We start from the raw sequence: 17,099 nt of genomic DNA, 5'->3' as shown, positions 1-17,099 counted from the left end.
GCGGAAAGTAAAGTCATACCTGTCAGAGACGCTTCATTCGCTCATCGATAAACTCTCGGCGGAGGAGAAGCTCGACTGCGTCATCATAGTGTTCGTGGGAGAGGTGAGCATTCTCGCGGTTTGAGACGGCGTGTTTGTGTGTGAGCATTGAGGCTTGCTTTGTCTTCCTCTGTGTGAAGATTTATAAGTAGTTCCGAGGGAAATGCCAAGCCATGCTCACCACGCAAACAACTATGTTCTAATGGGTTAGTGACAACTGGGGGAAAAAGCATTTTAAGAACATTTTGTTTACTTTTGTTCAGTTTTAATAGGTTTGTGTTGCATCTCCACTTGATTGATGTACTGAGAACATCATTGCCTTTGTGAATGGTTAAATTGGGTCAACAGTTTGTCTGTTGTCTTGTTACCACCCGAGGAGGGGTGTGGGCGGTACACACTGAGAACAGGGGTCTTGATGCTTTCATGATGCTGTCTGAAGTGCAGAGTAAGAGTAGACATGCAGACATACCCGGCAGGATGTGTCTCTCGCTTCATCTGTTGCCACAATGTTGTTGTACGTCTGAACACAGTGGTAGGGAAAAATTGTTCTTGAATTCAGTAAGTCTAAAAGTAGAGAAAGCATAGTGATATTGTTTAATTATTTCTCTATATTTGTAGCATTTTTGATTGTACTTAATTTATACATCTCAATATTTATTCTGAAATTGATTGGGTGGTCATTTCAGCCAAAAATACATTGTTGCCAGCTTAGGCGCCGAGTTATGTTTCTGCCAGTGGATGCCCACATTCCCCACATGCAAATACATTCCCAGCCAAATATAAAACACATTTTTAATCACCTCTGTTTCCACGAGCAAATGATAACTGGGCTAATTATACACATACGCAACAAATGCCCCTTAAAACATTTTAATATTCTCATTACTCATTAATTATAGCCTACTGTTAGTTTTTCAAGAGTAGGCTACTGTTGTTTTTTCCGTTCGATGGTGCGCTTGATGAATGAATTACACACAAGTTATTAGTGTCTTATTAAACAAGTTATTAAAAGCACAAATTGCAAATACATTACCAACCAAACAAAAGCACATTCTATCCATGAGTGTTGTCGCAAGTCACGCTCTTGCTGATATCTATACTACTTGATCAGTAGCGGTTCACAAAATTCGTTACATGGATGTTGTCTTGCGTTACAATAATGCACTAGACATTTGTCATTAAAATAACGCCATAGAAATGTCCTCGAATGAACTATAAAAATAAGAAGAAAGTCTATTTAGTTTATTTTTAATGGAGCATATCTTGTGTTTTTGCGTGCTTGGATCGCCGCCTATGGTTGCCAGGACTATTTACCTACATAGATTTTTCAAAAAAATCTTATCTTTTTATTAAGATTGATTAAAAATGACAGTTAAGACATTTATAATGTTACAAAAGCTTTCTATTTCAAATATTTGCTGTTCTTTTGAACTTTCTATTCTTCAAAGAATCCTGAAAAAGAAAATGTGCCATGGTTTCCACAAAAAGCACAATGGTTTCACAACTTCAAAAACATCAACATCAATTGATCTAATTAAGGACATGACCTTACACATGTTGATGGTTTCCAATAAAAATGGCAATTACTAGTGTTTGTTAGTAATTCGAACTTGATTTTATATAAAAAGAGGCAGTTTTTTCTTTCTAAGTTTATAATCATTCATAAGTTTGCATTTGTCTACATTAGATAATTATAATCAGAGAATGCAGCTACTGTGTTGCAGTGGGCTTTTCTAGAAACATCCTCTTGTACACTGGACAAAAAGACACGTTGATGTAATCGTCAACATTGCTTTGAGTTGCACTGTTTATGTTAGGGTTGCAGAGGTATACCAGTCTCACTGTATATCATGGTATGAAATTTGACGGTTATCATAACATGGCATGTACATTTGCTTATCTACAGTATTGGAAAAAAGGCAACCAGAAGAAGAGAAAACAAATGATTGGATTAATCGTTAGTTGGAGCCTTGCACAGTGTTTTGATGCATTGTCTGTCTCTGCGTAATAAATTCAGTTATTTTCCTCCAGTTTTTCCTCCAGTGCTTGTACGGTATGTATTAGTGGTCGACCGATATTGTTTTTTTGATGGCCGATGCCAATATCTTAGAGAGCAGGGTGGGCGATGGCCGATATAAAGCCAATATTATATATATGTATATATATATATATCATATCATATCATATCATATCATATCATATCATATCTATATATATAGGGGTGTAACGATACCCTAATTTCACGATTCGATACATATCACGATACTGAACTCACGATACGATATTATTGCGATACTCCAAGACATATAATAAAAGGTTAAGAAAAAATGTACTGTTGATTAAATGCTAAATTTGATATAACATTGTGGGTGTAAATGAATAGGCTTGGACAATGGTGACACCAGAATAAATATATTCATGATTCTGAACCTGAAAGTACAGAATTATTTTAGACGAATATGCTTGAACTCTGTCACTGGCTAGATATATTTAAAATAATGTAGGCCACTTTTTACTGGTAACATAAGACTTATAACATAAGCATTATCAGGACCCACTAATATTCTCCCATTATTATACATTATATTCAACATAATATATTGTAGTTTAATGTAGTACTGACTTTGAAAACTTCAGTTTTTTCTCACAGGGTAATTTTTATTTTGGGTGAACTATCCACGATACATATTGTCACTATCCACGATACATATTGTTGCATTTTTGTATTGCGATATATTGTGACACGATATATATATATACTTTATATTTATTTTAATCAATATTTAATAAATTAGAAATAAATTAGAAAACAAATCTTTAAAATAAACATGCTTATACGTTAGATGGCAACTTCTTGAATCTGCAGTCCTGTTACAGTTTTTTTCACAAATAAAGCAATTGTTTAAAAATATATGAATATGTGAATAAAAAGGAGTAAACACTATAACAGGGCTCTCAGTAATCTGGTAATTTCATGCACAATGGTAATCATAGTTTTTCAAATAAAGACAAGGTAACGCTAATTTTACATACAGCACACAGTGAAAACGATATGAATATATCACAGTGGGCAACTGGATATAGCACAGGATTTAAAGTTTTTCAATCGCGTCTCCTGTGAGGCTGATCTTCTGTTCGCATTCACTCACTTCGCACGGACCGACCGTCACTCGCAGTAACACGTTTATGCACACTTCACAAGATATCACAGCTGGATTCCATTAAATCTGCAAGGTTTGTGAAATTAAATTCAGATATTTATTAGATATTCAGATATTTGTTTAAATGATGTAGATGCGCATTTGCTGAATGTTGACGGTAAATGAGAAAGTATTTTAGCCTGATTGTTTGCCTTTTCTGTTACAAATAATATAAAAGCGAACGCTTTACTTTTTCGCTTACCATTTACTTTCTTTGTTTACCAGTTCTGTCTAACAAAGTATTAGATATGACTGACAGAGATCGTAAACTAATGAGACGGAGAATGTGAGTGAGTGCTGTGTGATCATCAGGCGCTGGTGTTCTCAGCGTCACCCGTCAAAATAAAAGTCCGGAGTGCTGTCAAAATAAAAGTCCCGCTTCCAACACAGCGGCCAATCAGAAAAACTTATCGGCCGATGCCGATATTTTAAAAATGGCAAATATCGGCCGATATATCGGCCTTGGCGATATAACGGTCGACCACTAGTATGTATCCGCCTCAGTGTCTGTGGGCTGTGGTTAGATCTGCTAGCTGATGTTCTTTGTGTGATCTGTCATCAGCTGCTCTTGTGGCTGTCTGGAACAATGGTATTTAGGTTCTGAGTGCTTTAGTTAAGAGGGAACACCCAGTGGCAGTGCATCTAAAATGTGTTACCCTAGCACATGTATGTGTGTGTGTGTGTGTGTGTGTGTGAGAGAGGATATCCCTTCCCACATCATCACATGGTGTAGTCTGGCGTTGTATTTACTTCCAGTTGTTACTCCAACTGTATATGTGCCGAGCCTTTGCTTGCGTGTGTGTGTGTGTGTGTGTGTGTGTGTGAGAGAGGATATCCCTTCCCACATCATCACATGGTGTACACTGGCATTGTATTTACTTCCAGTTGTTACTCCAACTGTATATGTGCCGAGCCTTTGCTTGCGTGTGTGTGTGTGTGTGTGTGCTGACCAGTTCTTTGTTCGCTTCCTCACAGACGGACGTAGATTATGTAAACAGTGTGGTTGCAGGCCTTGAAAAAGAGTAAGTGATATTTTCTTTTGCCACTTCCTCAAGTTTTGTTTTACATGACAATGATCTAAATTGTACATTTAACCTAATGGTTAAGATACCTTGCTAACCGTTGTTCTTGGCTATCGTTGTCCATAAGGTTCTACACAGAACTGAATTCTGGGTTACTGGAGGTCATATCTCCCCCTGCCAGCTTCTATCCAGACTTCAACAACTTGAAAGAGACCTTTGGTGACTCGAAGGAGAGGGTGAAGTAAGTATTCAGGAAATTTTATCCCCTACAGTAGCCAGATACTTCTGGTTGTGTAATTAACAGTTCTCTTGTTGCATACATCTATCTAAATTTATTACCTACAATTGACTAATTTATTACCTGAAAATCGCAACATACACTATCATTCAAAAGTCTGGAGTCGGTGAGATTTTTAAAATGGTTTTGAAAGAAGTCTCAACAAGGCTTCATTTATTTGATCAAAAATACAGTAAAAACAGTAATATTGTGAAATATTACAATCAAAAAGAACTGTTTTCTATTTGAATATATTTTAAAGTCTAATTGATTTCTGTGATAGCAAAGCTGAATTTTCAGCATCATTACTCCAGTCTTCAGTGTCACATGATCCTTCAGAAATCATTCTAATACGATGATTTGATGATTACTAGTGTATTATATTATATTATATTATATTATATTATATTATATTATATTATATTATATTATTTGTTTTCAGGATTCTTCGATGAATAAAAAGTTCCAAAGAACAGCATTTATTTAAAAAAAAAAAAATCAACAACAAAAAAACATAATAAATATATTTTTATATATTTTAAACAAATTTTATCCTTTTTAAATAAAAGTATTAGGGCCAGATTTACTATTTGCTTGCTCCAGCACAAACCCACTTTTGCATTAAAAAACTACTGGCAGGATTTACTAAAGACACACAGTGAGGAATTAGCGCTGAAAAGGCATGGACAGGGTTAATTTTTTTCAGCTGACCCTATTGCATATGCGTTTGTAGGAGTTTCCCCTTTCAGACGCAACATGTTTGGAAGGAGAATATTTAAATGAATCACGCAGGGTGATTTACTAAGGTTTGCGCTTGTCAATTTGCTGGTATTTGCACCATTATTTACCGCCCCCCAAAAAAGCACGTTTTAAACCAGATGTTAACTGTTAGATTGTGTTGGTCATTATAGAGATGATCCGGCTGCGTTGATATTCTTTAATTTGCAGTAGATCAAGAGCAGAACTTTCCACTCTCATCTGCGTTTTTGTGGAATTGTGCTCTCATGCTAATTTTCCTAATTTTAATAATAAATCTGGTCCTTAATTTCTTTAAAAAAAATCTTTTGAACAGTAGTATGCATGTTGTTCTTTTTCTCCCTCAAAAACATGCCTATGCATAACTGAACTTGAATTGTGTAGCGAGCAGCAAAATAGTAAACATTTTAAACTTTACTTTATATAAACTATCATAATTCAGCTTCCTCAAAGTCATCACTCTTTGTCTCTACACAATCCTTGAGTTGAGATGCAAGGACAATGTTTGGTCTTTACAAAAAGATGTCGTTTGTATTTGTCGACAAATATAGTTTTAAGCATTTACATAAAAATACAAGTGTGTACTTTGACTGGTGGTGTGCATACAGTAGGTGTTTGTGGTCTGTTGTTTTGTTGCGCTACCCATCAGCCATCACTGTGATGGGTGCACGTGACAGTATTTATGCGCGCATTGAGATTGTGGGCAATTTTTGTGGTGAGGGTGAAATAAAGTTTTGATTGGACCGGATCTCCTATTTCAGTGCCAGAGTCAGAGATGATTTACTGTCACAAATGTGATTAGGGAGGGAGAGATGTCAGAGAGAGAGAGAGAGGCATTGCAGATTTGTTGTGAGACAGGAAGTGAGTAAAGCTCAAGGTCAAAGACATCAACTCCTTCCCTCCCTCCTTCCTCCTCTCTTTCTCTTTCTTTCTCTACCCTAAAATGACTCCTCTTCTCATCTCCTGCTCTTCCTAAATCTTTCATCCACAGCTGTCTCAATTTAATCTCAGTCATTCTGGGTTTCTCTTTCTTTCTTTCACTGCCTCTTCTATCTCTTGGTGTCACGCTCCCTCGTTCATAACTTTGATTCTGTGTGTGTTGTCACAATTGAAAAATATTCTGTGCCAATGCTGAATATTATTATTTTCAAAACCAATTTAAATGCCACAGAAATATTCAATAGCAGTGAATGTGCTATTCAACACTGCTTTAATCAAATTAAATGGCAATATAACAAATTAAATAAAATCAGTGCTATGTAGCCTTTGACTATTTCTAAATTAAGTAAACAAGTTTTTCAAGTAAACACGTTTTTAATAATTTATTTAGCTAAGTGGCAATTAATTAGTAAAAAACGAAAGCAATATGTGATTTTTTTTTTCTCTCTTTCAAACAATATTATCCAAGCTACTGTTCAAAAGTTTATTTTTTTATAGCACTTTTTACAATATTTATTGTTTCTAAGCAGCTTTACAGAAAATACTTGTTTCAGTGTTACTTCAGTTTAAGTTTGGGGTAAGATTTTATTTAAAAAAAAAATATATATACTTTTATTCAGCAAAGATGCATTAAATTGATCAAAAGTGACAGTAAAGACATTTATAATGTTACAAAAGATTTCTATTTCAAATAAATGCTGTTTCTTCAAGTGTTATGGAGACATTGCCGCATTTCTTCTGGATTTAGTCTGTCTCAGTTTTTTCATGTAATCACAGACGGACTCGATGATGGTGAGATCAGATCACACCGGCTGTTGTCAGACTCCTTGTGCATACACAAATCTAACTGGATTATTATAATTATTGGCAAAAGCAATGTTTGGAAATGTAAAGTGATATTTCCTACTGGATGTCAGGATGTGAAGAGACTTTCAACAAGCATAACAAAAAATGTTGCCTACCCTGCCTTTAAAGTAGCCTAACCTGGTTGCCTTAACTGAGTTCATTTCAAAAAATTTGAGTTGATACAAAGAGATTAGTTTATTCAACTGAAACTCAAAATATTAAAGGGTTATTTCACCCAAAAATGAAAATTCTGTCAGTAATTACTCATCCTCATGTTGTTCCAACCCCGTAAAGACTTTCGTTCATCTTCGGAAGACAAATTAAGATCTCACTCCTTCATAGGCTGCTAGTTGATATCTGCTATCCCAGAAAAGTTAGTAAAGACATCGTTAAATTAGTCCAAGTGACTACAGTGGCTCAACCTTAAGTTTATCAAGTGACGAGAATACGTTTTGTGGGCAAAACAAAACAAAAATAACGACTTTATTCAACTATTCATTTTGCATCACACACATGACCAGCGTCGGCCAATAGGGAGCCTACGTTCTGACGTACAACCCAGAAGCGCTGCGCTGTTACACTACGTCAACAGCTTAGGAGAATGACATGGAAGAGAAGAGATGGTTGAATAAAGTCGTTATTTTGGGGTTTTTTGCGCACAAAAAGTATTCTCGTCGCTTGATAAACTTTTGGTTGAGCCACTGTAGTCACTTGGACTATTTTAAACATTGTCTTTACTAACTTTCTGGGCCGGCAAGTTTCAATAACATAGAAGCCTATGGAGGAGTGAGACAGCTCTCAGATTTCATCAAAAATATCTTAATTTGTGTTCCGAAGATGAACGAAAGTCTTACGGGGTTGGAACAACATGAGGGTGAGTAATTACTGACAGAATTTGCAGTTTTGGGTGAACTAACCCTTTAAGTGTGTGTGTGATTTAAGTGTGTGATTTTGAGTTCTTATTCTGTACCACAGTCTCTCCTCTCATCCACTTATCTGAGTCCGTTTGATCAAAGGAAATGAGCTCTTTGATGCACATCGTATTTAATATTCTTTTTGATTATTTAATCTATTTTCTGAACCCCTTACTGCAGAGGACTAATGAATAACAAAGGTTATATTGAGGACATGTGAGTGATGTGTTTTTGTTTGTAGCCTCAAACTGCCCTTATTTAGCTTTTGCAGTGTGTGTGTTTCTGGTTCCTGTAACTGTCAGTCACATTCGTCATACACCTGCCATCTAGAGTTTCACTCCTGGTCAGTTAGCTGACTCATCCACAGGCTAACACGTTCAACCTCGGCTTTCAGGCTACTGGACATGCACTGTGTATCTCCCTTTTTAAACATATATATGATGTATTGTATTTATGTTTCTTTGTAGATGGAGGACCAAGCAGAATTTGGACTATTCCTTTCTAATGATGTATGCCGTCAACAAAGGGGTCTATTATGTCCAGGTAATCAAATTACCAGTTTTAAAGGTGAATTGTTTACTATCTACACCACTAGTGTCACTGAACAGAATGACTTGTCATAAAGGTTCCCAAAACACTCCCCTATCTGCTATTGGTTGGCAAACAGATCGTCCCGCCCTAAACTCACTCCTTTGGTTGAGTCGGTGTGGTTGTCTCAGGCTGGTCAGAATGCATATAGAAACAGAGCAGTGTTTTGAAAGCTTTAGTGTTTACACTCTTTTGGTAAAGCAAGCTATGCATGGCTTGCTTATAGCTATTTCTGCATATAAAATATACTAAAAATATGTGTCTCTGCTACAATTACATCACCTGTATGATGATCAAAACTCAATTGACAGAATTTGTGTCAGCATTTTGTCAATTTTGTGTGTGTTTGTGTGTGTGTTTGTGTATACACTAAAGAGCCAAAACATTATGACCACTCACAGGTGAAGCGGAAAAATGTTGATCATTTCCTAACAATGACACATGCCAAGATCTTAGTTGTTCTAGTTCTAGATTAGATGATTACTGAGCAATCAGTTATTGTAATCGCTGTGTAAAGACCTGAGAGACTTTGTCAAGGGCCAAATTGTTATGGCAGAATGACTTGGGTCAAGGCATCTCTGAAAAGCCAAGCCTTGTGGGATGCTCATGACAAACCATCGCTAACATGGCTTTGTGCGTCCAAGGCTCATTGATGCACAAGGGCAATGAAGGCTATTGTGGCATAAGTCACAGAAAATTAAAGTTTTGAAGGACCTTCAGTGAAAGAAGGTCGTCTGGTCCAATGAGTCCTGTTTTCTTTTACATCATGTGGACAGCCATGTACATGTGCGTCGTTTACCAGGGGAAGTGATGGCACCAGGATCCACTGTGGGACGACGACAAGCCGCTGGAGGGAGTGTGACGCTCTGCAATGTTCTGATGGGAAACCTCAGGTCTGGCTTTTCATGTGGACGTCAGTTTGACACGTGCCACCTTCCTAAACATTGTTGCAGACCAGGTACACTCCTTCCTGACAGGTGTGTTCCCTGGTGGAAGTGTCCTCTTCCAGCAGGAAAAAGCCCCCTGCCACGCTGCACACATCGTCCAGGAATGATTTGAGGAACATGATGAAGAGTTCAAGGTATTACCCTGGCCTCCAAATTCCCCAGAATTCAATTCAATTGAGCATCTGTGGGATGTGCTGGACCAACAAGTTCAATCCATATCACCACATCGCGGTGGCTCCACTTCGCAACCTACAGCGCTTGAAGGATCAGCTGATAATGTATTGGTGCCAGATCCCACAGGACACCTTCAGGGGTCTTGAAGAGCCCATGCCTTGTTCGGTCGGCACGGTTTTGGCAGCACGCGGAGGACCAACAGCATATTAGGCAGGTGGTCATGATGTTTTGGCTCATCGGTTTATATAGACACATATATTTAATTGCAAAGGGTAGTTCCCACTTTTTTTTTTACATTTAGATTACCTTTTAAGTTCATTTTTAAAAACGCTAATAATTAAATAACAGTGTTAAATGTAATCTTTAGCCAATCTCAAAATGAATATGTTCATATGGTACTTTGCAGTGCCCAAATTCACTTTTAAGAAAATTTGTATTAGTGTTATGTTTTTATTTTATTTAGAAATAAATATATAAATATAATTATACCTCAGTCTGTGCGTCTCTATTGTCTTGGCTAAGTGACGGCATGTCACACATACATGTGAAATTGAACAATTGAGACCCTTAAAATGCTTATGAAATATCTTTTGATTGAATTTTCCTCTTACAGTCAGTTTCCTGAGCGATGCATATTCCTGTTTAGGTTTCTAGTTAGTGCGCCAGATCCCCGCTGGAAGCTCTTCAGTTCAGAATCAGATAGACAAAGTACACCAAAAGCTCTTTGCTCAAGGGTTGCCGTGGTAACTCATTTATCTGGATATACCCTAAAGACACCCTTTGGCTCTGTAGCGGTTGTCATGGGAACGTGACTTCGTGGTTTGGGGATTTCAGTTTTTGTGAAGTGATGATGATTTTACAGCTGGGAATATGATCAGGGGAAAGAATTCGCTACAGTCAGAGCAGCTGTACATGGTCGCAGCAGATTTAAAGCGGTTTAGCACTCGACATGACACCTCTTATTTGTTTCTCTCTGGAGGACAAACAAACGTGAAAACCATAACATGATGTAAGAGACCAAGCAGAAGCCTCTGCCAACTGGTAATTTTGTTAGCATGCGAGATGTAAACTGTAATCCCTCATGGTTAGTGCTCTGCAACCAATGTGTGCTTTTCATCAAATCAGTTACAGTGAACATTATGCATGTAATATAAATTCTATTTATGTCTCAAGCCACACCTGGCACAGTTCATGCGCTATAAGTATTAAATGCATTTTTATATTCATAGTTGTCCCAAATTATGTTAAAGGGATACTCTACCATTTTTTCATATTAAACTATGTTATTCCCTTATCTAAGACTAGTTGATACATACCTCTCTCATCTCAGTGCGTGCACTTAATCGAATATACTGGGCTAAGCTAAGTGCTTTCAAAGTGTCACCGCGCGCTAGAGCGATTAAGTGCACGCACTGAGATGAGAGAGGTATGTATCAACTCGTCTTAGATAAGGGAATAACATAGTTTAATATGAAAAAACGGTAGAGTATCCCTTTAAGGAAATAAGCGATATCACATGGCATGAAGGCCTCAGTATTTGCCCTCTGCAGTATTGAGAATCGAACCCACAACCTTCAGTTTGCAAGTCTAACTCTCTAACCATTAGGCCACGTTGGAGAATCAAACCCCGGTCTTCCGTGTGACTGGCGGAGATACTGTCCACTATACTAACTTTGAGTTAGTATCAAACTTGTGAATCGAGGATGATGAGATTTTATAATATGTTCTTACTTTTCCAATTGTTCTTGATTAAAAAGCTTTTATTTAAAACATTTAATGTATTTTATCGCATTTTCACTATCTTTCAAAATTTGGGGTCAGTGAGATTTTTTTGACAGAAAGAAATTAATACTTTTATTTGGATGTTTTTTTCAAATAAATGCTGTTATTTTGAAATTCTGCTCAATGAATCCTGAGAAAAATCTATCACAGTTTCCATGAAAATATTATGCACAACTTTCCAAAATTTACGATACAAAATATTTCTTAAACGGCAAAATCAGCATTTTAGAATGCTATTATATGCTATTATCATGTGACACTGAAGAATTGGAGTAATGATGCTGAAAATTCAGCTTTGCCATCACAGGAATAAATTACATTTCAAAAATGTATTAAAATACAATAAAGTTATTTTAAATTGTAATAAAATTTCAGAATATTCACAATATATTTGATCAAATAAATGCAGCCTCGGTGAGCATAAGAGACTTCTTTCAAAAACATTAAAAAGTCTAACCAACCCCAAACTTTCGAATGGTAGTGAATTGTTGTGTGTATTAAAGTTGCAGTAAGCATTTCCTGGTAAATGATGTTGATATTTGAAATCTCCAAAACAAACACAACCCAACCTAAAAGGATCACAACCCTATCTTGATGCCTCCGCCCCCACATTCACCGTTCACACACACATTATGCAACACAGGCAATGACTACAGTGGAATCTGCTGTGCCTGCCGTCCGAGGGGATGATATCATGACTAAGTGAAAGCAGTTTGTGTCGCTATAATAATTCAAGTCAAATGTTTAATAGCAATTTAGCTCCTCTACTCTATTGTTGGCAAATTCCAGAATTCCATCCCAAAAAAAGAAAAGATCCCTTCAAAACACAATAGTAACTAATATATCACAAATGAGACAAGAAAGGGTTATAGCGATCACTAAAAGGGAAACCAAAAGAAAAACCATACATTAGGAGTATGTTATCTCACTTTTCTGACACACTTTGGGAGCAGATGCTTGAAACGGGCGGTGGAGGTTTAGACGTTCCAGCCTTATTATTATAATAATAATAATAATGCTATGAACAAACAAGCGAAGATGGCTCATGAGTATCTTCAAGTAAAGACAACATATCTTAGTTCTGTGAAAAACCTCAGCAAAACCAACTCAAAACCAACTTGTGTATCGAGAAGCAATAAAGCAACTTCTGCGTCCATTTTCAGGACCTCCTGCTCCTTAAAGGGTTGGTTCACCCAAAAATGAAAATTATCCCATAATTTACTCACCCTCAAGCCATCCTAGGTGTATATGACTTTCTTCTTTCATTCCAAACACAATCGGAGTTATATTAAAAATACCCTGGCTCTTCCAAGCTTTATAATGGGATTAAATGGTAACAAAAATAAAAAAAAAAGGCCAAAAAAGTGCCATCCATCATAAAAGTAATCCAGCTCCAGAGGGTTAATAAAGGCCTTCTGAAGCGAAGCAATGCGTTTTTTTTAAAGAAAAATATCAATATTTATCCGGCCGTACACAAGTCTGGTTCCGGCGGAAAAGTGACCTCTGACCTCTTGTTGCACCGAGCTCTCTCTCCTCCTCCATCATGAGTGTATACGCCCCTTACTGCTGATTGGCTACAAGTGTGTTTTGGTGCTCGGTCTGATCCACTTTTCAACAGCGCATTTCAAAAATCACTTACTGCACCTTTAAGTGTCTTTCTTGCCTAACTTTTTCACCATTTCCCAAGACAAAAAAAAAAGCATAATTTTGTATTCATGTTCATTTATGTCTTTCAACTTTCATGTCTTCCTCATTCTCACGTGCTTCTGTCAGTCTGTGTGTTGCACTGTACTGAATGTTTTCATTTATTTTTTTGGTTCAATTTTCAATAAATCTCTCCAGTGTCTTCATGTCTTTGTGCTCTCAGTACACGCTGTGCTCTCTTAGGAGAGGGGAAAGGTATTGCTTTCATGTTTTTTGGGGGGAACTCAAGTTACTCAAGGGTATAGGACGACATGCTTTAACTTAGTGTTAAAGCATGTTGTTTTCTAAAGTAGTGTTTTCTGTGTGTGCTTGCGTACATTAGTGGCAAGAGTGTCTGTGTGTGAAGTGTGATGTTAGAATTTTTTTTTTATCCTTGGGGTTTTTAGTTAGAAGTAATATTTTTAGTAGGTGCAGCTTGTGTCAGTAAATGTATCTGGTTTATGAGCTATGCTGTATGATTCATATCTGTTTCCTGTTGTTCTCACAGTTAGAGGATGACATCGTCGCCAAGCCCAACTATTTTGCCACCATGAAAAACTTTGCCCTTCAACTCGCCACTGAGGACTGGATGATCCTTGAGTTTTCACAGCTGGGCTTCATTGGTGTGACTTTTATGTTTTTAATATCTTTATTTGTTAAATATGTACAGCTATTCAGATATCACTTTAGTTGTCATCATTTATTCACCGATTTCTTCCAAACCTGTATGACTTTCTTTCTTCTGTGGACCACTGAAAGAGAGATTTGAAAAGAATGATCCCACTGCTCTTGGCCATACAACAGAGGCACACAGTGTCCAGGAGATATCAAGCCCCAAAAAGCACCATAATAGTGTTTTAATAAAATTATTTTGGTTACACTTTATTTCAATGGTCCAATTTAGACATTCTACTATCTATAAGTAACTTTGCAACTACAGGTCAACTAACTCTCATTAGAGTATTAGTAGACTGTTAGGTTAGGGTTAGGTGTTAGTTTGGTTTAGTAGTACATTTGAAATGTACTTGCAAAGTTATTTCTAGTCAGTAGAATGTCTGTTTGCGGACCATCAAAATAAAGTGTTAGCAGATATTAATAAGACATTCGACTAATACTCTAATGACTGTAGTTGACATGTAGTTGCAAAGGTATTTATGGTTTGTAGAATGTCTAAAGTGGACCGTCAAATTAAAGTGTTACCCTCCTGTTGTGTCCCACTGAGGAAAGAACAGGTTTGGAATGACATGAGGGCGAGTAAATGAAGACAGAATTATTGTTTGAGTGAACCATCTCTTTAAGACTTCCTGTCATTGGTTGTAAATCCACTTGCGTCAGTAAAAAATGTATTTCTTTCAGAAAAGTTTGTTCAGCAAAGATGTGTTAAATTGATCAAAAGTGACATAATTATAACAGTAATTTATTGTCACAAAATATTTCTATTTCAAATAAATGCTGTTCTTTTGAACTTTCTATTCGTCAAAGAATCCTTAAAAAATGTATCACGGTTCACACATAAATATTAAGCAGCACAATTGTTTTCAACAATGATAATAATGTTTCTTGAGCATCAAATCAGCATATTAGAATGATTTCTGAAGGATCATGTGACGTGATTTATTAAAACAGAAAACAGTTATTTTAAACTAATAATATTTCATATACAATTTTTTTGATCAAATAAATGCAGCCTTTGTCTTAACTTAGTTTGTCCCAAATTTTTGAATGAATTTTTTTTTAATCTCTTTTTTTTCTTTTTCTTCTCTCTCTCAGGTAAAATGTTCCAAGCCCCAGATCTAAATCTGATTGTGGAGTTTATCTTCATGTTTTATAAGGAGAAGCCCATCGATTGGCTGCTAGATCACATACTCTGGGTCAAAGTATGCAACCCAGAGAAAGATGCCGTAAGTTAATACTCTCTGCCTGCGAGTGTCTTTCTGTGGCCATGAGAGGCTTTTAGCAGAACAGGAACTTTTTTGTGTGTGTTTTTCTTATTTATTTTTCTTTCTCTCTACAAACACACACACATTATGTCACTATTTATAACTTTTACCCACTTACAGTTTAATGTACGTGTCTTCCTCATTCTTTCTCTCTTCAGAAACACTGTGAGAGACAGAAGTCGAGTCTGCGCATTCGTTTCAGACCCTCTTTGTTTCAGCACGTAGGCCTGCACTCCTCCCTTGCTGGGAAAATCCAGAAACTCACGGTAACTCTTATTTCATGATTGTTATTTTTTTCTAGCCACTCTTTACACCTAGTATAAACTTTCTTGGATGACCTAACCAGCAAAGTTTTAAACCCTTTTTTAACATAATGGATAATTGACAAGCCAGTAGATGGACCTTCATTTGTTATCCAGAACAAATTATTGTTTACTTTACAAATGTAGTTTTAGTGATCATTGTCCAAAACCTGTCACTGACAACTTGTGATCAGATCATCTAAGATAGGCATTATTACTAGTAAGATCTTGCACTGTAAAAAGAAGAAAAAAAGGTTGTTTCAACTTAGTGTTCATGTTGCCTTAAAATTTTAAGTTTAGTCAACTTGAAATGTGAGGTTGTACTAAGTGACTTTAGAAATTTGACTATTGACTAAACTTTGCAGCACGAACACTTACTTTTTTTAGGCTGAAACAACAGTGTGCTCTTAAAGTTTGATTCTCTTCCATACAAAGCTTCCTGTTATCTTATAACATCTCGTCTTACCCCTGCATCCTGTTTTCTTTTGACAAACTTTCTTTTTTTTCTTAAATAGCTGAACTTTTCCCAAATCTAGTTAGCTGTGTTTACTTTTAAGGACTGTTATAAATCAGCTTGGCCATCAGCCATAGCTCCTGTTGACTTAAGTCATAACTTCCTCTGTCTTTTACTCTGTCAGGATAAAGACTTCCTGAAACCTCTACTGCATAAGATTCACGTGAACCCGCCGGCGGAGGTGTCCACCTCTCTTAAAGTGTATCAAGGCCACACGCTTGAGAAGACCTACATGGGCGAGGATTTCTTCTGGGCCATTACTCCAATGGCTGGAGACTATGTCTTGTTCAAGTTTGATCGGCCTGTCAACATAGAAAGGTCAGTCTGTCTGCGACTGAGAGAGATACACAGACATTTACAGGGCTGGGCGGTAATGATGGCCTGATGACCTGGGGCTGGTGTGAGAGAGGTTCTGGCCAAACTAAAGAGCAGTGCTGCATTTACAGTGAGGAAAATAAGTATTTGAACACCCTGCTATTTTGCAAGTTCTCCCACTTGGAAATCATGGAGGGGTCTGAAATTGTCATCGTAGGTGCATGTCCACTGTGAGAGACATAATCTAAAAAAAAATATCCAGAAATCGCAATATATGATTTTTAACTATTTATTTGTATGATACAGCTGCAAATAAGTATTTGAACACATGTCTATCAGCTAGAATTCTGACCCCCAAATACCTGTTAGTCTGCCTTTAAAATGTCCACCTCCACTCCATTTATTATCCTAAATTAGATGCACCTGTTTGAGGTCGTTAGCTGCATAAAGACACCTGTCCACCCCATACAATCAGTAAGAATCCAACTACTAACATGGCCAAGACCAAAGAGCTGTCCAAAGACACTAGAGACAAAATTGTACACCTCCACAAGGCTGGAAAGGGCTACAGGGAAATTGCCAAGCAGCTTGGTGAAAAAAGGTCCACTGTTGGAGCAATCATTAGAAAATGGAAGAAGCTAAACATGACTGTCAATCTCCCTCGGACTGGGGCTCCATGCAAGATCTCACCTCGTGGGGTCTCAATGATCCTAAGAAAGGTGAGAAATCAGCCCAGAACTACACGGGAGGAGCTGGTCAATGACCTGAAAAGAGCTGGGACCACAGTTTCCAAGGTTACTGTTGGTAATAATCAGAATCAGAATCAGAATCAGAATGAGCTTTATTCGCCAAGTGTGCACA

At 37.0% G+C, this 17,099-nt stretch overlaps 1 protein-coding gene across 2 annotated transcripts in view; it reads left to right on the top strand.

The window, feature by feature from the left end:
• Window positions 1–17,099, top strand: part of mgat4a (alpha-1,3-mannosyl-glycoprotein 4-beta-N-acetylglucosaminyltransferase A) — a 57,441-nt gene that overhangs the window by 27,911 nt on the left and 12,431 nt on the right. For both annotated transcript variants that reach the window (XM_084121941.1, XM_084121942.1), the window contains exons 5-12: window positions 1–103; window positions 4,215–4,261; window positions 4,389–4,502; window positions 8,461–8,536; window positions 13,676–13,790; window positions 14,938–15,068; window positions 15,266–15,373; window positions 16,048–16,241. The exon at window positions 1–103 is cut by the window's left edge and continues 31 nt beyond it. In XM_084121941.1, the coding sequence (XP_083978067.1) occupies window positions 1–103; window positions 4,215–4,261; window positions 4,389–4,502; window positions 8,461–8,536; window positions 13,676–13,790; window positions 14,938–15,068; window positions 15,266–15,373; window positions 16,048–16,241 (888 nt within the window). The remainder of the gene's footprint in view (window positions 104–4,214; window positions 4,262–4,388; window positions 4,503–8,460; window positions 8,537–13,675; window positions 13,791–14,937; window positions 15,069–15,265; window positions 15,374–16,047; window positions 16,242–17,099) is intronic.

The sequence above is a fragment of the Abramis brama genome (genome assembly GCF_963993115.1).
Source record: "Abramis brama genome assembly, chromosome: 8".
NCBI lineage: Eukaryota > Metazoa > Chordata > Actinopteri > Cypriniformes > Leuciscidae > Abramis > Abramis brama.
This window is presented reverse-complemented; position numbering and strand designations above follow the sequence as displayed.